At 53.0% G+C, this 19,972-nt stretch overlaps 2 protein-coding genes and 1 non-coding gene across 3 annotated transcripts; all 3 read left to right on the top strand.

Moving 5' to 3' along the window:
* The first annotated feature begins 2,250 nt into the window (after positions 1 to 2,250).
* LOC148834030 (uncharacterized) lies at positions 2,251 to 13,769 on the top strand. The gene is made up of 7 exons (XM_088916759.1): positions 2,251 to 2,624; positions 7,367 to 7,768; positions 10,888 to 10,938; positions 11,514 to 11,548; positions 11,695 to 11,802; positions 11,971 to 12,147; positions 12,235 to 13,769. Exons 2-7 carry the CDS (start codon positions 7,414 to 7,416, stop codon positions 12,307 to 12,309), a joined length of 801 nt encoding a protein of 266 aa, XP_088772885.1. The 5' UTR covers positions 2,251 to 2,624; positions 7,367 to 7,413; the 3' UTR covers positions 12,310 to 13,769.
* A 938-nt stretch (positions 13,770 to 14,707) lies between these two features.
* On the top strand, positions 14,708 to 19,030 carry LOC148834029 (uncharacterized). The gene is made up of 5 exons (XM_088916270.1): positions 14,708 to 14,913; positions 16,670 to 16,796; positions 16,990 to 17,133; positions 17,333 to 17,476; positions 17,620 to 19,030. Exons 2-5 carry the CDS (start codon positions 16,791 to 16,793, stop codon positions 17,713 to 17,715), a joined length of 390 nt encoding a protein of 129 aa, XP_088772396.1. The 5' UTR covers positions 14,708 to 14,913; positions 16,670 to 16,790; the 3' UTR covers positions 17,716 to 19,030.
* A 622-nt stretch (positions 19,031 to 19,652) lies between these two features.
* Positions 19,653 to 19,725, top strand: trnak-uuu (transfer RNA lysine (anticodon UUU)). Its single transcript has one exon. It is a non-coding gene; the product is annotated as a tRNA-Lys (tRNA).
* The last annotated feature ends 247 nt before the right edge of the window (positions 19,726 to 19,972 follow it).

The raw sequence follows: 19,972 nt of genomic DNA, 5'->3' as shown, positions 1-19,972 counted from the left end.
CGGGAGGGAGTGAGTCAGCCTGTAGCCGTGAGCCCATACAAAGCCCGTTTATAAACTGCGCAACTTATCTCTGAACTTCGGGTACAACTGAAACTGTTCTCGTTGCCGGTCAGAGGGCGAAATCATTGAACTGGCGGAGGGGAGGGATCTGTCTGTTCATTTTTCCACGAACACCTCGGGCTATCTCTTATGAACTTTAACCCTGCCTCGGCACAACCCTGTTTTGTTCTCGCCTGCCGTCTGGCAGCCGGTCAAAGGCCGAACAGATGACGGGACAGCCCCCACCTCCAGGCAATCAGACTGCTGGACAGCCAAGCTGCGGTCACCGTCAGCAGGTCACCCTAGCGGGCACTGATAACTGGACAGGTGGACACCGACATACAGTGTGTAATTGTGTTTGGCACACTGCAAATTGCACTATTTGGGCATAATACATCGCATACACGCTGGACATATAGCAGTTCTAGTACTTTTCAGTTTCATTTTATAATAATAATAATAATAATAATAATAATAATAATAATTGTTTATATAACCTGGAATAACCAGCATAGGACACAAATACATTTTGGGGTTCTATATTTCCAGGTAAGTATGGTGTCTGATCTGTTTTGTAAGTTTGGAGAATAATTAAAAAAACAAAAACAAAATAAATGACATATAATGATATTTTTGCCTGAACAACATACAGCAGCGGCAATTTCACGCAACGCGTGCAGAAAGGTCACCTCTCAGCTCTACCCTCACCGAGAACGGTACAACTCAATTCAATTTTTCAATTCCAGGTGCTTTATTAACCCTTTATTATGGCCAGCAACCATGTCACCCTGCAGCTCACAACTGACAGCCCACTGAAGCCCAGCAGTGTGAGCCTGTCAGTACCTGGAGGGGAGACTCCTGGGACAAACTAAGGCTGCTGCTGGAAGAGGTGTGAGTGGGGCCAGCAGGGGGTGCTCACCCTGTGGCTCATGTGGGTCCTAATGCCCCAGTATAGTGACGGGGACACTAGACTGTAAACAGGCGCCATCCTTCGGATGAGACGTAAAACCGAGGTCCTGACTCTCTGTGGTCATTAAAGATCCCAGGGCGTTTCTCGAAAAGAGTAGGGGTGTAACCCCGGCGTCCTGGCCAAATTTCCCATGCCTCCTAATAATCCCCCTCTATGAATTGGCTTCATTACTCTGCTCTCCTCCCCACTGATGGCTGATGTGTGGGGAGCGTTCTGGCGCACTATGGTTGCCGTCGCATCATCCAGGTGGGGCTGCACACTGGTGGGGGTGGAGGGGATCCCCATTACCTGTAAAGCGCTTTGAGTGGAGTGTCCAGAAAAGCGCTATATAAGTGTAAGCAATTATTATTATTATTATTATTATTATTAGCATGACCGATGGGTACATCAGTGTTGCCAAAGCAGATAAAAACAATGAAATTCACAAGAAACAAAACAAAAAATAAAAGTAAAATAAAATCTACAGACATATTATAAAATATTTACATATTATATATATTTACTTATTAACTATATACATCTAGTTACAACTCTGCAGAGATTTGGTTGTTTTAACTGTACCTCACTGCTTCCTAGTCCCTACTGCCCATGCGCAGGACGCTGAACCCGGAGACACCGCGAACTAAGAGGCAGCGCCATCTAGTGGATTTGGCAAAACAGACAGCTCTTCACCACTGGGTCACACATTACATTACTCTTCTGGAAACTCCACTCAGAGTGCTTGACAGGTCATGGTGATCCCCTCCACCCCCACCAGTGTGCAGCCCCACCTTTATGCCGTGTTGTTCAGTTCTTCCTGTGTTATTTATTATGTCATTTGATTTTGTAACTTTTATTCTCTTTCCTCACGGTGACCTTGCAGAAAAACAAACAAACCCCACAACAACATTTCATTGGCAGCCATCGCTGCCATGGGCCAGATTGACGTGCGTTTGACAAATAAATCAACTTTGAACTTCGAGCTGTATTCACGATTTTAGATCAGTTTCAGATTTCCCTCGAACTGTTTGACCAGGATTTAAAAAAAAAAAACAACCGAATATGAACAATAAAAAAGTGGACCCCAAAATGAGACCCCCGCTTTTACATAGAACAGTGTCGTATCTACATATTTATCCGATATTTTAACTGGCCAAAGTGGCCTTTTTTTGTGGATTTTATACGGATTGGCCGTCGGCAGTCACTCCGGTGTTAGGACGACGGCCGACAGCGCCACATCGCGCCCGTGTGGTGTCTTTTCAAGACGGTACCGCGGGGACACGGCGGATGAACAGGACACCGGCACCGCGGGGATACGGCGGATGAACAGGACACCGGTACCGCGGGGACACGGAGGATGAACAGGACACCGGCACCGCGGGGACACGGCGGATGAACAGGACACCGGCACCGCGGGGACACGGCGGATGAACAGGACACCGGTACCGCGGGGACACGGAGGATGAACAGGACACCGGTACCGCGGGGACACGGCGGATGAACAGGACACTGGTACCGCGGGGACACGGAGGATGAACAGGACACCGGTACCGCGGGGACACGGCGGATGAACAGGACACCGGCACCGCGGGGACACGGCGGATGAACAGGACACCGGCACCGCAGCCTTAAACTCGTGAGTTATACTTCCGCGTCGCCTGTTTCAGTCCAGCTCAGACGCATCGTATTGCGGACAGGCGCTCGTCGAGTCGGTGATACAAATATCGATCTGCACTCCCAGAATGGGTATCGGGTCTGGGGCGCGTGTTCACAGGGACGCGGGATTTGCCCGGGGGGATAAGGGGGGCTAGGACGATTTAATGGGGGTCTATAAGACGTCAGCCAGCGCTTTTCGGCGAGCTCGGGAGCAAGTCCGCATTACTGTTAAAGCATCTGGTGGATCACCGGATAACAGCGCCACATTGCTCCACAGGATCACACAGCCCAGGGAGCTCTGCAGAGGAAAAAGACTGGATGATCTGAAGCAAATATTGGATAACTCATGAGGTTAAGGAGGTATCATCGTATTGTCGTGGGAACTTCTTCCTCAGAGGGGCAGGGCACAGCCTTGTGCAGAGTCGGTTTTATTGAGCCCAGTAGGTCCGACAACGCGCGCCGGGTCTGCCCCGCAGAACAGACACACTGCAGGGGTCTCCCAGCTCTTATATACAGCCGGGGGAGAGTCTGTGTCACGATCTGAGAGCTTGTCCTGTTCTCTGATATGTCATTTCTTCTGGTCCTGCTCTGTCTTGCTCTCGGTTCTGTCCTCTGATAGGCAGCAGACATTGGCCTGCTGTGTCCTGTTTGTGGGTGTTGTTCCTGTCTTTTATTGTGTAGCGTGAAGCCACTGGGGCCAGTCAGCTTTATGGCATCTTAGTGTAACTTTTGTTTGAGGCTAAATTAACAGACCCCAGCAACAGCTCTCACAATGTGCTGAAGGGTTGATACATACATGTGAGATAGTGAGATACATACATGTCCGCCTTCAGTCTTAACCCAGTAAAGATAGATAGATAAGACTTTTTTGATCCCGTAGGGAAATTGATGAATAAAGACCCTGATTGTGCAGCCATTTATAATGGATATAGATGGTGACTGTGCCTTGTGTGAAAGTAGCCCTGAAACATTTATTTAGGTCGTGTCCCGTTGTGAAATCCTTCTGCAGTGATTGACAAACTTGTATTAAAAAAAGAGGCTCATATTGATATTATTTTTAAAGCAATAGACGTGATGTTCAGCTTCAATCCCACTGGAAATAATACGAAAATAACTATTGCAATTGGCTGAATTATAATTATTAATAATAATTCCTCACACTTATATAGCGCTTTTCTGGACACTCCATTCAAAGCGCTTTACAGGTAATGGGGATCCCCTCCACCCCCACCAGTGTGTAGCCCCACCTGGATGATGCGACAGCAGCCATAGTGTGCCAGAACACTCCCCACACACCAGCTCTCAGTAGGAAGGAGAGCAGAGGGATGGAGCCAGTTCAGAGAGGGGGGTTATTAGGAGGCCATGATGGGTAAAGACCAGGGGGGAAATTTGGCCAGAACACCGCTACTATTTTCGAGAGATGCCCTGGGATTTTTAATGACCACAAAGAGTCAGGACCCCGGTTTCACGTCTCATCTGAAGGACGGAGCCTTCTTACAGTCCAGTGTCCCCGTCAGTGTCCAGCCCTACTCTTTTATAGCTCACCATCACTGTACTGGGGCATCAGGACCCACACAGAGCGCAGGGAGAGAGCACCCCCTGCTGGCCCCACTCACCCCTCTCCCAGGAGTCTCCCCTCCAGGTACTGGCCAGGCTCCCCCTGCTGGGCTCCAGTGGGCTGGGAGCTGGGTGAGAGCGCCCCCTGCTGGCCCCACTCACCCCTCTCCCAGGAGTCTCCCCTCCAGGTACTGGCCAGGCTCCCCCTGCTGGGCTCCAGTGGGCTGGGAGCTGGGTGAGAGCGCCCCCTGCTGGGCTCCAGTGGGCTGGGAGCTGGGAGAGAGCGCCCCCTGCTGGCCCCACTCACACCTCTCCCAGGAGTCTCCCCTCCAGGTACTCTTACAACCCACCTGAGCGCGAGATGTTTTGTGATGTGTTATAAATGTTACCTGTTGTTCTGTGTTATACTGTACAGGTGCAATAGAGTGATGTGCAATGTCTTTCTTATTTTTTGTAATAGAATAATGTGCAATGTCTTTCCTCTCTTCTTTTTTTGCCTTCTATTTAAACGGGGACAATAAAATCCGATCTCTCTGTCTTTTCCCTCGTGTGACAGTCGTCGTCCCTATGCTGAAAAGCGACCATGAATCTGGGGCTGTTAATAGGAATTTCTCAAAGTGTGTAAAGCGGATAGTTCTGGTCCTGGAACCCGATCGGCTATACGCACAGCCCGGAGGAGTTTGGACTTTTTAACTGTGTGATAAGGAAACTAAGGTTGCTGCTGGAAGATGTGCAAGAACACACCTGTCCTTTGAGGACTGAGGGACACTCTGACTGTGTTACTGCTGTACACTACACAGTCACAAAGAGGAAAAGAGCACATTGTCACAACTATTATAAGTAACTACTGAGAAATCTAGATGCAATAGGTAACACCTGTCTATATGGCCAGCAGCCAAATCACCCTGCAACTCTCAACTGGCAGCCCCACTGGAGTTCGGCAGGTGTGAGCCTGGTCAGTACCTGGATGGGAGACCTCGTTGGAAAAACTAAGGTTGCTGCTGGAAGAGGTGTTAGTGGGGCCAGCAGGGGGCGCTCACCCTGCGGTCCATGTGGGTCCTAATGCCCCAGTATAGTGACAGGGACACTATACTGTAAAACAGGCGCCGTCCTTCGGATGAGACGTAAAACCGAGGTCCTGACTCTCTGTGGTCATTAAAAATCCCTGGCCAAATTTCCCATTGGCCCTTACCAATCATGGCCTCCTAATAACCCCCCTCTCTGAACTGGCTTCATCACTCTGCTCTCCTCCCCACTGAGAGCTGGTGTGTGGGGAGCGCACTATGGCTGCCGTCGCATCATCCAGGTGGGGCTGCACACTGGTGGGGGTGGAGGGGATCCCCATTACCTGTAAAGCGCTTTGAGTGGAGTGTCCAGAAAAGCGCTATATAAGTGTAAGCAATTATTATTATTATTATTATTATTATTATCATCAATGATAAATAACAGTCAATCAAATCAATCGAATAGGCTTTTAAAGACTGCTGCTGGGCGTAGATATAAAAGCTTGGATTCTCAGGTTTTGGATACTGGATTTATATGATTTTATATGACTTATATGATTATAAGATCTATAATCTTTTTTGGGTCTCTTTGTCGCGCTCTTTTTGGACTCTTTGTGTCGCGTAGTTGAAGTCATGTTCATTCTTGGACATGATCACACGCTCGCTTACAAGCCAGGGGGGTGATGTCCGTCGTAGTGGAAATAAGAACGTACCCAGTTCTGACGACGGACAGCGCTGGCGTGATATCCTGGCGGGCACTGGGACAAGCAGCAGTGGGCGCGCTCCCGACGAGCTGGGGGCAGGACAGTTTTTCCCTGCAGGTGGTGCGAGCCGGCTGGCCAGCGCGGTGACGTCGCCGCCCTCCCCGGCGAATTTTCTTTTCTATTTGTTTTTATTGATGCTTAACAGAATAACAAAAATTACAATACGAACAAGAGCACATATAACAATTCGAGACAAGAAGGTCGTCGGGGGTACATATGACTACGTCAATTCAAGTTATGAGAAAAGATTAAACAAATGAAATAAAAATTATGTCCTTCCTATCTTTGCATTTCGAAATAGTCTGCAAATACCCCCTTATTTCCATTTTAAAATGCTCAGACAAAGGGCTCTTCCCAGACCACTTCATTTTATGAATGTAATAACGTGCCGTCATAATAATTAAACTTATTACACACTGCATTTTAATATTGTTTTCGATGGGGCTGAAACTCTTCCCTGTGAATAGCAGGGACCGCAGCTGCCGGGCTGAGAGGAGATCTCTCTTTAACTCAGCTGGCTGGGTCCCTGTTGAGTGACGCCGGAGGCCAGGGTTCGAGTCCCTGGCGGGTACCCCTAACCCCTAATGACCTCTGACCTGTCCTCATCGCTCTGCTCTCCTCCCCACTGAGAGCTGGAGTGTGTGGGAGCGGACTGGAGCATCATCCAGGTGGGGGGACACACTGGTGGTGGTGGTGGAGGGGATCCCCATGACCTGTAAAGCGCTCTGCGTGGAGTGGGAAAAAAAATGTGGATGATGCCCACTAAATATTGTATAACTAATACGGTTAGGGAGGTTTCATACAAAATAATTCATCGAATTTCCCCGGTTAAGTCTCTTGTTCTCCAGCGATTTAAAATTCAAATAGATGATAAACGTGTTTGATTTATTTTGGTTCTGTCCCAGGGTAGAAACTTTCTGGACCGAGTCGCGCACACATCTTCAAAACGAGACCCATGCGGATATTTGTTCCTGAAGAAAACGACGTGATGCAAAGCTCCAGCCCCGTCGGATGCGAAACGGAAATACCGTCTGTAATCGATGTCATGATGATAAGGGCACGACACTGCAGGGGTCTGGGAGGAATCCCACGCCTGAGCGCTGTAAGACGGATGTAGAGGAGTACTCTATCTCCAGGCTCTTCCACAGTGTAAACACGAGAAAGCGGGTGCGGACGTCACCTGTGTTTCATTCGGTTAAACTTTTTTCAGAATTGGAAATTATTTTGCACTGTGTAACCCCCCCCCCGCCCCGACGATGTTTGTGTCTGGAAATGTTATCTATCCTCCTGTTTGGATTCTATTTTCTGGCGGGGGTATTATTTGTGCATGAATAAAAACATTTTTACAAGATGATGACTGTTATCATCATCATCATCATCATCGCTGTCGCGAACAGGAAGACCCCGCTCGGCTCTGCTGCAGAGGAAACGAAAGCGAAAGCTGATGTCCAGGAGCAGGATGGCGGCGGCGGCGGCGGCGGCGGCTGCGCCCGGGTCCGAGGGCGCGATGCAGCAGCACAAGACGGTCCAGGACGTGCTGGTCGAGGCGCTGGACAACCTCACCCGCGACGCCAGGAAGCGCTTCCGGATGAAGCTGTGCGACACGGCGTTCAGGTTCGACGGGCTGGCGGCCATGACGCGGGAGCAGGTGGAGAAGGCGAGGCACAGCACCGACCTGGCGGCGGCCCTGCTCCGGTACTACACCGAGCGGCGCGCCCTGCCGCTGGCCGCCGCCGTGATGGCCGCCGTGGGCGAGAACCAGCTGGCCAAGACGCTGAGGGAGGAGGCCGCCAGGAGAGGTCGGGGCTCGCTCCTGCCGTCTCGCCGGACTCGTCCGTTTTGAGTGTGAAGTTATGGGCAGAGAGTGAGGGGGGAGAGGAGCTCATTGCTATATCAAGTTTATTGTCATCATACTCGCACACAGGTCTAGGGTGTAGTGAAATGCTATTTAGCCACAGTAGCAGTACAGGAAACAACAACAATACAATTGTGTAAGAAAAGACGGAGACAACGGGCAAAGTGCCACACAACAACACATCATGTGCAAAACAACAACAGGTAACAGATAATGTGCACAACAGCAATAGATAATGTGCACAACAGCAATAGATAATGTGCACAACAGCAACAGGTAATGTGCACAACAACAGGAAACAGATAATATGCAAAACAACAACAGATAATGCGCACAACGTTCTTGTGTGTTTTGAAAGTGAACTTCTGGGCAGAGAGTCTGGGCAGCCAGGGAGAGGGGAGAGAGGAGAGAGGAGCTCATTGCTATATCAAGTTTGTTGTCATCATACTCACACACAGGTCTAGGGTGTAGTGAAATGCTATTTAGCTACAGTAGCTCTCAGACGGTAAGCAGCACAGGAAACAACAACAATACAATTGTGTAAGAAAAGACAGAGACAACAGGCAAAGTGCGACACAACAACAGGAAACCGGCACTGTGCACAACAGCAAGAGTTGTGCAAAATCACACGTCATCAGAATGAAAAGGATGTGAAATTATGGGGAGTGAAGGTCTTGACCTGTGAGGCAGAGGCAGGTGTCAGTGTGATGAAGAGAGAGGCACTGTGAGGTTCAGAGGCTGGGAGTTGAACAGTTTGACAGTGCGGGGGTAAACACCGTCTCCGAGTCTGGTAGTCCAGGCCTGGATGCTCCTGTACCGTTTTCCAGATGGTAGAGGGTCATACAGTCTGTAGCTGGGGTGTGTGGGGTCTTTGATGATGCTCAGAGCTTTCCTCAAGCACCGTCTGTCATCAATGTCCTGTATAGATGGGAGGGCAGCCCCAGTGATGGACTGGGCAGTGTCCACCGCCCGCTGTAGGGCTCTGCGGTCAGCAGTACCTCAGTTGCCATACCACACTGTGATGCAACCTGTCAGTGTGCTTTCTGTGGTGCATCTGTAAAAGTTAGTGAGGATCTGGGCACATATCTCAGCCTCCTTCAACCATCTGAGGAAGTACAGGCGCTGTTGCGCTTTCTTGATCAGACAGGTGAAGTTACTGACCCTTTCATTTAGATGGGATGTACAGATAGATAACACTTTATTGATCCCGTAGGGAAATTGATTGATCATTACATTGGCATCCTTATTCGCGTTGATCTCTGGGGACAGACAGAACACGACAGATAAAACAGTACATCACAAACAAATGAATAAATCAGGACAGGAACAATAAACAAGTTGTGGGACAGTAAAATGGGTTCGTGAGATGAGAAGGGCAGGCTGGTGGACTATGGAGACAGGTCATGGTCTGTTGAGGAGGTGGACTGCCGTGAGACAGCAGCTGTTCCTCAGTCTGGTGCTCTGTGCTTTAACAGTGCGGTACCGCTGGTCAGAGCACAAGGGGGCCGGGCTGGGTGTGACAGCCAGGTCTGCCTGTGTCCAGTGTGTGTGTCCAGGCTGTGGTCACTGAGCCTGTCCTCTCTGGGCAGCCAGGTCTGCCTGTGTCCAGTGTGTGTGTCCAGGCTGTGTCACTGAGCCTGTCCTCTCTGGACAGCCAGGTCTGCCTGTGTCCAGTGTCTGTGTCCAGGCTGTGTCACTGAGCCTGTCCTCTCTGGACAGCCAGGTCTGTCTGTGTCCAGTGTGTGTGTCCAGGCTGTGGTCACTGAGCCTGTCCTCTCTGGACACTCAGGTCTGCCTGTGTCCAGTGTGTGTGTCCAGGCTGTGGTCACTGAGCCTGTCCTCTCTGGACAGCCAGGTCTGCCTGTGTCCAGTGTGTGTGTGTCCAGGCTGTGGTCACTGAGCCTGTCCTCTCTGGGCAGCCAGGTCTGCCTGTGTCCAGTGTGTGTGTCCAGGCTGTGGTCACTGAGCCTGTCCTCTCTGGACAGCCAGGTTTGCCTGTGGCCAGGCTGTGGTCACTGAGTCTGTCCTCTCTGGACAGCCAGGTCTGCCTGTGTCCAGTGTGTGTGTCCAGGCTGTGTCACTGAGCCTGTCCTCTCTGGACAGCCAGGTCTGCCTGTGTCCAGTGTCTGTGTCCAGGCTGTGTCACTGAGCCTGTCCTCTCTGGACAGCCAGGTCTGTCTGTGTCCAGTGTGTGTGTCCAGGCTGTGGTCACTGAGCCTGTCCTCTCTGGACACTCAGGTCTGCCTGTGTCCAGTGTGTGTGTCCAGGCTGTGGTCACTGAGCCTGTCCTCTCTGGACAGCCAGGTCTGCCTGTGTCCAGTGTCTGTGTCCAGGCTGTGTCACTGAGCCTGTCCTCTCTGGACAGCCAGGTCTGTCTGTGTCCAGTGTGTGTGTCCAGGCTGTGGTCACTGAGCCTGTCCTCTCTGGACAGTCAGGTCTGCCTGTGTCCAGTGTGTGTGTCCAGGCTGTGGTCACTGAGCCTGTCCTCTCTGGACAGTCAGGTCTGCCTGTGTCCAGTATGTGTGTCCAGGCTGTGTCACTGAGCCTGTCCTCTCTGGACGGCCAGGTCTGTCTGTGTCCAGTGTGTGTGTCCAGGCTGTGTCACTGAGCCTGTCCTCTCTGGACAGCCAGGTCTGCCTGTGTCCAGTGTGTGTGTCCAGGCTGTGGTCACTGAGCCTGTCCTCTCTGGACAGCCAGGTCTGCCTGTGTCCAGTGTGTGTGTCCAGGCTGTGTCACTGAGCCTGTCCTCTCTGGACAGCCAGGTCTGTCTGTGTCCAGTGTGTGTCCAGGCTGTGGTCACTGAGCCTGTCCTCTCTGGACAGCCAGGTCTGCCTGTGTCCAGTGTGTGTGTCCAGGCTGTGGTCACTGAGCCTGTCCTCTCTGGACAGCCAGGTCTGCCTGTGTCCAGTGTGTGTGTCCAGGCTGTGTCACTGAGCCTGTCCTCTCTGGACAGCCAGGTCTGCCTGTGTCCAGTGTGTGTGATACAGGGGTCACTGACAGGAGGCACACAGGAGACTCTCCTTCATTGCTCCTCTTGACCTTCTCTCCTCTTTTCTGCTCCAGCCCCGAAACGGAAGCGCCGTGCGACTGACCCGCCAGCGGTCAAGCCTGAAGGTGAGGGGCGCGCCCCGTCCATCCTGTCCAGAGCAGGGGCGCCCCAGTGCACCCCAGTCCACCCAGCCCCTGGTCGGTTTCGGCCTTGTTCCAGCAGAAGCAGCGCTGATCGCTGCCCTCGGCTCCGAGACCCCTCTGTCACTGGTGGGGGGCACACGGAGCACCAGCATGGCGCCACAGCAGAGTCTGCGTGTTCTCCCTGTGCTCGTGTGGGGATCCCCCCCCCAGCCCAAAGACAGGCTGGGGGTGAAGTGGCTTCTGGTGTCCATATGCATGTCCTGTGATGGACCGGTGTGCTGTCCAGGGTGTGTGTGTGTGTCCTGTGATGGACCGGTGTCCTGTCCAGGGTGTGTGTGTGTGTGTCCTGTGATGGACCGGTGTCCTGTCCAGGGTGTGTGTGTGTCCTGTGATGGACCAGTGTGCTGTCCAGGGTGTGTGTGTGTGTCTCCTGTGACGGACCCGTGTGCTGTCCAGGGTGTGTGTGTGTGTCTCCTGTGACGGACCCGTGTGCTGTCCAGGGTGTGTGTGTGTGTGTCCTATGACGGAGGAACTCACCCCCCCCCTCTCTCCCCCAGCTCCTGCTGCCAAGACCCCCAAAACCACCGAGGAGGTGAGTCCTGCACTCGTCGGGCCCCTCCCTGCTGGGGTTGGAGCGGGTGGGGTGTGTGTCCTGAGCTGGGCTCCTCGTGCCAGCAGGGACACGGGCCTGGTGACTGCGGCGTCTCTCACAGAGCCCGCCTTCGTGTTTCCTCACAGAGAGCGACGGTCGCCCAGCTGCTGGACTTTCCAGTGAACTCTTCCCCACCGCCTGTGGCAGTGAGGGTGGTGCAGAAATCCAAGCAGCTTCCCTACGGCGATGCTCAGGTACGCGAGCCGACCGTGATCACGCCCGAGTTCAGCTGAGGACTCCTGCCGCTCAGGGTCTGAGGGCGACTTCTGAGCCACACCTGAGCTCGGGCCGGGCCCCTCCTGAGCCACACCTGAGCTCGGGCCGGCCCCTCCTGAACTCACCTGTGGTCCTGTGGTTGACAGGAGAAGAAGAAGAGAGTCTGCATGTCGCTGGCCGACCAGGAGGGGGCGATCAGGGCGACGGCGTTCGATATGCAGAAGGCTCGCCTCCTCAGAAAGAACAAGTTCTTCGTCCTGAAGGGCTACAAGATGAAAGAATTCAAGGGCAAGCCCAGCCTGGCCATCGGGGAGAGGACGGAGGTGCGTCCGACACAGCTGTGGAGTGTGTCTGCAGGGTGAGGGCAGGGCCTGCTGACCTCTCTCTCTCTCTCTCACTCTCTCGCTCAGATCGTCGAAATGGAAGAGAAGATCCAGGTGCCCAGGAAAGTGCTGAACCAGGCTAAGAATATATACACAACCTGATCAGCCGAGCTTGTCCAGTCCCACTTCCCTGAGCCGGTCCGGTCTAGTCCCACTTCCCCGAGCCGGTCCGGTCCAGTCCTGCGTGACGCTGCCCCTTCCTCAAGCTGGTCCAGTTCTGATCCCGACCACCAGTTCCTGACTGGATCCACATCGTGCACCTCCTCCTCCTCCTCCTCCTCCAGCAAGCTGGTCCGGTCAGGTCCTGCCCCAGATCCTGGCTATTCCAGGAGCCACCCAAGACTGCCCGAGCTGGCCCGGTCCAGTCCTGCGTGGTCCTCCTCCTACTTCCCCAAACTGGTCCGGTTCTGACCTCGATCCCGGGTCCTGACCAGACCCACTACTCACAGGAGAATCTGAGTCCTCTGTAAAACTCCATTTTCATCGTGTGTCCAGAATTCGGCAGCCAGAATCCCCACCAGGCCTAGTGCAGGTGATCCCATCACTCCTGTCCTGGAGTCCCTGCACTGGCTTCCTGTCAGGTTTCATATCGCCCCCCAGCCTGAGCTCTTTTACATCGTCTAATTCTGCTCTCCTGTCTGTCCCCCAAGACTGTCCTGTCACCCCCAGAGTGTAGATGTCTCCTGCTGCACCCCAACACTCAGGAGCTGTATCCCCAGGGGTATCAGAGAGCCCCCCAGCCTGAGCTCTTCCACATCGTCTAATTCTGCTCTCCTGTCTGTCCCCCAAGACTGTCGACACTCTGGGGGTGACAGGGACTTCTCCTGCTGCACCCCAAAGCTCAGGAGCTGTACCCCAGGGGTATCAGAGAGCCCCCCAGCCTGAGCTCTTCCACATCGTCTAATTCTGCTCTCCTGTCTGTCCCCTAAGACTGTCGACACTCTGGGGGTGACAGGGTCTGCTCCTGCTGCACCCCAACACTCAGGAGCTGTACCCCAGGGGTAACAGAGAGCCTGAGCTCTGTCACACCCAGACTCACAAGCCTCTTCTTCCACAAGCCTCTTCGTTACCAGTTCCGTCGGCCCCGTCAGATCCCTGCACTGGCTCCAAACCCTTCTTGTCCTGCTGCGATACTCCAGTTCGCAGTCATGCTCCTTTTCTCCTTTTCTCACCTATAAAGACTTCAGAAGTGCCTTCTCCCAGATTCGGCACGAGATGAAGTCTCATCGATTGCCCTCGCCGGGCCCCGCAGGACCAGAACTGACCCGTGACACACAGGATTGACCGGCTGTGTTTGAGAAACGAGAGCTTTTTCTGGGGTGGCGTCGTGACCATCCACCTCCTGGCTGACCAGCTGCAGGGCGGCTCGAGAAGGGACGGACGGACGGACGGATGGGGAGGTCACTCCGACGCTGATCTCTCTGGCCTGGGGGGGGGGGGGGGGAGGGGGATGATGGGGAATTATGGTCAACCCACCCACCCTTGTCCATCTCGGTTGGCACCCTGCACCCCCATCTCCTACACCCCAGCAGCGCTGGAGAACAATAAATGTTTTTTAAACAATAAACAGATTTCTTTGATGGAGTTTTGTTTCACCCAAGTGACAGTCATCCTTCTGGTCCACCCCAACTGGATTTGAACCATCAGACCAGCTGTCCTGCCAGTCCCACAGGACGGCACCCCCTTTTAAGCAAAAAACACAAGACGTTCATGTCGGTGCCAGCAGCCAGGTCACCCTGCAGCTCCCAGCAGGGGGCGCTCTCACCCAGCTCCCAGCCCACTGGAGCCCAGCAGGGGGAGCCTGGCCAGTACCTGGAGGGGAGACTCCTGGGAGAGGGGTGAGTGGGGCCAGCAGGGGGCGCTCTCTCCCTGCGCTCTGTGTGGTCCTGATGCCCCAGTCCAGTGATGGTGAGCTATAAAAGACTAGGGCTGGACACTGACGGGGACACTGGACTGTAAGAAGGCTCCGTCCTTCAGATGAGACGTGAAACCGGGGTCCTGACTCTCTGTGCTCATGAACAATCCCGGGGTGTCTCTATAAAAGAGTCGGGGTGTTACCCCGGTGTCCCCCTGGTCTTGACCTGTCCTGGCCTCCTAGTAACCCCTAATGACCTCTGACCTGTCCTCCTTGCCCTGAGAGCTGCTGTGTGTGGGCGCACTGGTGGGGCTCCACACTGCTGCTGCTGGAGGGGATCCCCACAAACATGTGGGGCGTCCAGAAAGGCGTCCTCCTCGCTCTGAGAGCTGCTGTGTGTGTGAGAGTACTGGAGCATCATCCAGGTGGGCGTACACACTGGTGGGGGGTGGAGGGGATCTCCATGACCAGTAAAGCGCTCCGAGTGGAGTGTCCAGTAGAGCGCTGTAGGACCGTAAGGAATTACAAGTGTCAAGCGACGCTGCGCGTCAAAACCCCTTGATCTAACTGGGGAGAAAAATAAGTCTCCCGCGATCACTCCGGCGGCGCGGTTTGTCCATCGCGCTGCGCCGTAGTGCGGCTCACGGCGTTGCCCCGGTAACCGCCTCGGCAACCCTTCCGGCGCGACGGTCTGAAAAAAAAACACACACAACGGGGCGAAACGGGTTCCGAGGAATTAAAACCGCAACAGCGAGAACCGGCCCTTAAATCCGACTAAAATCAAGTCACGGCGCCCTGAAAGAAAGTGTCGCGGGAAGACGCCTGGGGGTGAAGCGGCGCCAGTGCGGGAGGTAGTGTTTGTGTACGAAACGGGTCTCGAAAACGAGAAATCAAGAGAGAGATTAATAATTAATAATTAATAATATGTCTTTGTTGTAAATGTCTGTAACATGTCTGTAGATTTTATTTTACTTCTATTTTTTGTTTTGTTCTATGTTAATTTTATTATTTTTATTTGCTTTGGCAACACTGATTGTACCTATCGGTCATGCTAATAAAGCACCTTGAATTGAACTGAATTGATTAAACTGTTCGAGGTCGTAAGCGACACGACAGCGCGGAAAAATGGGGGGTATCTACCGTGAGAGGCTATGACACGGCATGGTGAGGACCTTACCTCCGACCCGATCGGCTTCGGACACCGGAGCACATTTAAAAAAAACAACCAATAATACAAATTACGAGTTCAAAACCTTCTGATCAAATCACTCATGCGAAGCAAACAGCCCTCTCCATCTCTCCTCGGCGGCAGAAAAACCCCACCGTACGATGTCCCCTTTCAATTCTGCCGTATATGGACACATCGGCTCTGATTGTCCCCAGTCAGCTCCCCGCTGTGAAATCTACACCGTGCTCAACCGGTTCGTCCCCTGATGACCGACTGTGGGACTTGATCATACCAATCGTTGCCCAAAGCAGGAAGTTGACACTCCACTTCCGAACTCGTGGTAGTCACACCGGCGCACATACTGGAGAAACTGTCACGACAGACGGCGTAAAAAAATAAAATATAAGTACCCCAGAAACCCGTTTAAATACGACCTGCTGTAACAACCCACCCGCAGCGGGTCCTGAGATACCAAACCTCGTGTGAGAATCTGGCTCTCGGCCACTCACCCATTAACAGTCAATTAACACCCCACATCCAGCGCCGGGGCAGTGGAGCTGCTGTGGTCAACACCTCTCCTGGACACTGTCTCTCACCACTGTGTCCACTGTCCTCCTGTGATTGATATATCTGCTGTCTTCCTCTCTCTCTCCTGTGTGTCCTCTCTCACTGCTCTGTCCTCTGTCCTCCTGTGATTTATATATCTGCTGTCTTCCTCTCTCTCCTGTGTGTCCTCTCTCACTGCTCTGTCCTCTGTCCTCCTGTGATTGATATATCTGCTGTCTTCCTCTCTCTCCTGTGTGTCCTCTCTCACTGCTCTGTCCTCTGTCCTCCTGTGATTGATATATCTGCTGTCTTCCTCTCTCTCCTGTGTGTCCTCTCTCACTGCTCTGTCCTCTGTCCTCCTGTGATTTATATATCTGCTGTCTTCCTCTCTCTGGCCTGTGTATCCTCTCTCACTGCTCTGTCCTCTGTCCTCCTGTGATTGATATATATGCTGTCTTCCTCTCTCTCCTGTGTGTCCTCTCTCACTGCTCTGTCCTCTGTCCTCCTGTGATTGATATATCTGCTGTCTTCCTCTCTCTCCTGTGTGTCCTCTCTCACTGCTCTGTCCTCTGTCCTCCTGTGATTGATATATCTGCTGTCTTCCTCTCTCTCTCCTGTGTGTCCTCTCTCTCTGCTCTGTCCTCTGTCCTCCTGTGATTTATATATCTGCTGTCTTCCTCTCTCCTGTGTGTCCACTCTCTCTGCTCTGTCCTCTGTCCCCCTGTGATTGATATATCTGCTGTCTTCCTCTCTCTGGCCTCTGTCCTCCTGTGATTTATATATCTGCTGTCTTCCTCTCTCTGGCCTGTGTATCCTCTCTCACTGCTCTGTCCTCTGTCCTCCTGAGATTTATATATCTGCTGTCTTCCTCTCTCTCCTGTGTGTCCACTCAGATCAGAGATCCCCGCCGTAATAAGTCATCAGAGGGAGACGTGGCGGGGGACAGAGGGTTTGACAGAGGGCCGAGGACAGGGACCAGGACGCAGAGGGGCCGTTGACAGAGGAGCACCAGGAATGGCGGTGAGGAGTTCTCCACCCTGTCTCTCCTTCCTCGTCTCCTTGTCCCGTCTGGACTGACGGACGAGTGGACGTTGTAGTAACCCTCCCTCCCCTCCTCTCTCTCCCTCTCTCTCTCCCCCTCCCTCCATCCCCTCCTCTCTCTCCCCTCCCCCCCCCTCCCTCCCCTCCTCTCTCTCCCCCCCCCCCCGTCCAGCCTGTGTCTCTCCCCCCCGTCAGGCTGGTTGCCGTGGTGCCGGTGGCCGAGCTGGCTTTGCCCCTCCCTGCCATCGTGATGATCGGGGTCTGCGCCTACCTGCTCCTCCTGCTGGGGGCGCTGTGGTGCCGCCAGTGCCTGAAGGTAAGAGTGGGTGAGAACATTTAGTGTTAATGTACTGGAGTGTCCAGTCAGTGTGTCTGTATTAACCCCTCTCTCTCAGTGCAGTGTTAATGTACTGGAGTGTCCAGTCAGTGTGTCTGTATTAACCCCTCTCTCTCAGTGCAGTGTTAATGTACTGGAGTGTCCAGTCAGTGTGTGTATTAACCCCTCTCTCTCTCAGGTTCAGGGTCTGTGTCCAGCATGCTGTGACTGCACTAAGGGCCTCCCCTGTAACTGTGAGTACTGCTTGGCATGTGCAGAGTCATGCGACTGCAAAGTGCCCTCCCTCAGGGCCTGTCTGGACAGAAGCTGCCCCGCACCTTCGGTGAGTCCTCTGTCTCTGTTTGTTCTGGCCTGTATTGTGTCTGTGTGCTATGTTTTTATAGTGTTTATATCTTTATCAGTGCAGTGTTAATGTACTGGAGTGTCCAGTGTGTCTGTATTAACCCCTCTCTCTCTCTGTGTCAGGGTCAGTGTTGTTCCATGTGGGACTGTGCCTGTACTTGTCAGCCTCCAGAGTGTGAGAGTTTCAACTGTCTCTGCTTCGAGATCAAGTTCAGATAGACGTTTTGTTACCACAAACACCACAGACTGATGCTACTATAGACAGACTGACAGACTTTTGAGTGACTGAAACTAGAACAGACACACTGACACACACAGGCTGTAGAGTCACTAACACCAGTACAGACACACTGACACACACAGGCTGTAGAGTCACTGACACCGGTGCAGACACACTGACACACACACACAGGCTGTAGAGTCACTTACACCAGTACAGACACACTGACACACACAAGCTGTAGAGTCACTGACACCGGTGCAAACACACTGACACACACACACAGGCTGTAGAGTCACTGACACCAGTGCAGACACACTGACACACACAGGCTGTAGAGTCACTGACACCAGTACAGACACACTGACACACACACACAGGCTGTAGAGTCACTGACACCGGTGCAGACACACTGACACACACACACAGGCTGTAGAGTCACTGACACCAGTGCAGACACACTGACACACACACACAGGCTGTAGAGTCACTGACACCAGTGCAGACACACTGACACACACAGGCTGTAGAGTCACTGACACCAGTACAGACACACTGACACACACACACAGGCTGTAGAGTCACTGACGCCGGTACAGACACACTGACACACACAGGCTGTAGAGTCACTGACACCGGTGCAGACACACTGACACACACACACAGGCTGTAGAGTCACTGACACCAGTGCAGACACACTGACACACACACACAGGCTGTAGAGTCACTGACACCAGTACAGACACACTGACACACACACACAGGCTGTAGAGTCACTGACACCAGTACAGACACACTGACACACACACACAGGCTGTAGAGTCACTGACACCAGTACAGACACACTGACACACACAGACAGGCTGTAGAGTCACTGACACCAGTACAGACACACTGACACACACACACAGGCTGTAGAGTCACTGACACCAGTGCAGACTGTCTGCAGACTCATCAAACAGCAGCATATTAACACACAGCGATGACTCTCTGGGCCCAGTCTGGAAGCACTGGCGACCCTGTGGGACCAGTACGGCGGTCGTGTTGCTGTGTGAGCTGCAGGGATCTGCAGTGATGACCCGCGGCCCTCCCCAGTCCCAGCCTGACCCGGTGCCCTGAAGACTCGGTGAATTCGCGATCCAGACCGTGCCTCTCCTCTCCTGACGCGCTGTCCCCCCGGGAAGGGGTTCGGTTCCAGTACCAGACCCGTCGACTGCGGCCCGAGAAAGCTGTTGCGTGTTTGTTTTTTGTTTTTTTTTTAAATAAATATTTATTTTTCCACCTTGAATAAAAGCATTTAGTTTCTCACAGAAAGGGGGTGTCCGCTTGTTTTGTGTGCGCGCTCCCGGCAGAGACGGTCCTGCCGGATTGCTCCTGTGCTGTGCAGGCCGGTGTTTCCCGCTTTGTAAACACCTCCTTCAGGTGCAAAACACTCTCGGGGGAGGTCTGATGCTTTTGCCAGCTTCCGACTTATCTGGCGTTTTCTTCGACGGAGAATTCACGCGGGGATGTCTAAAATGCACCTGTTGTTGTTGTTGTTGAGAATGGAAGAGGACTCGCCCGCACTCCCGATTCTCCTCACTAGTTCAGCTCTCGGGCGGCGGCCCGGCGAGGGGCTTGAGCGCGGTGCTCCGGTGATAAACTCGCACCCACGTCCGCCCGGACACGCACAGCCGCCTTGTTTAATCGACCTGTCGGGGCAGTACACGTGTGACTCCCCCCTCGGGCTCCGGGGTGTCTACTTCTGTATATATTTCATTATTCTGCCTCCCTTTTTTTTTTATTTGTGGTGTTTCAATAAAAACGTGTTTTTTTTTTTAAAGTCAAGTCCGGGCTGGGCTGAGGGCTGTCGCTAGGCGCGCTGGTGTGGAAATGTCCGGCGTGGGGGGGGGGAGTGGTGTGCTTGTATAGGACGCGGGAGGGGCTTCTCCTACGGGCCCGGATAGCTCAGTCGGTAGAGCATCAGACTTTTAATCTGAGGGTCCAGGGTTCAAGTCCCTGTTCGGGCGGCCCGGATCTTTTTATTTCTTTTTTTTTTTCCTTTTATGAGGAATTAATTTTCCAATTAAACCAACGACAGAATCTCGCCTCCGCACGGGAAGGCTGTTGCATTTGCTGGTGAATCAAAAACAGTACCGATCTCGACACAGGAGCGACTTGAGGTCTGAGTTACGTCAAGGGGGAAGAATACGGACGAGGGTTGGGCCTGCGGCTCCCTGTTCGTTCACGGTAGTTTTCTGACCAATCACAGCCCGG

The sequence above is a fragment of the Atractosteus spatula genome, chromosome 5, assembly GCF_055471065.1.
Source record: "Atractosteus spatula isolate fAtrSpa1 chromosome 5, fAtrSpa1.hap1, whole genome shotgun sequence".
Classification (NCBI taxonomy): domain Eukaryota; kingdom Metazoa; phylum Chordata; class Actinopteri; order Semionotiformes; family Lepisosteidae; genus Atractosteus; species Atractosteus spatula.
The sequence above is the reverse complement of the archived record's forward strand: the minus strand, read 5'-3'. Positions and strand labels throughout refer to the sequence as shown.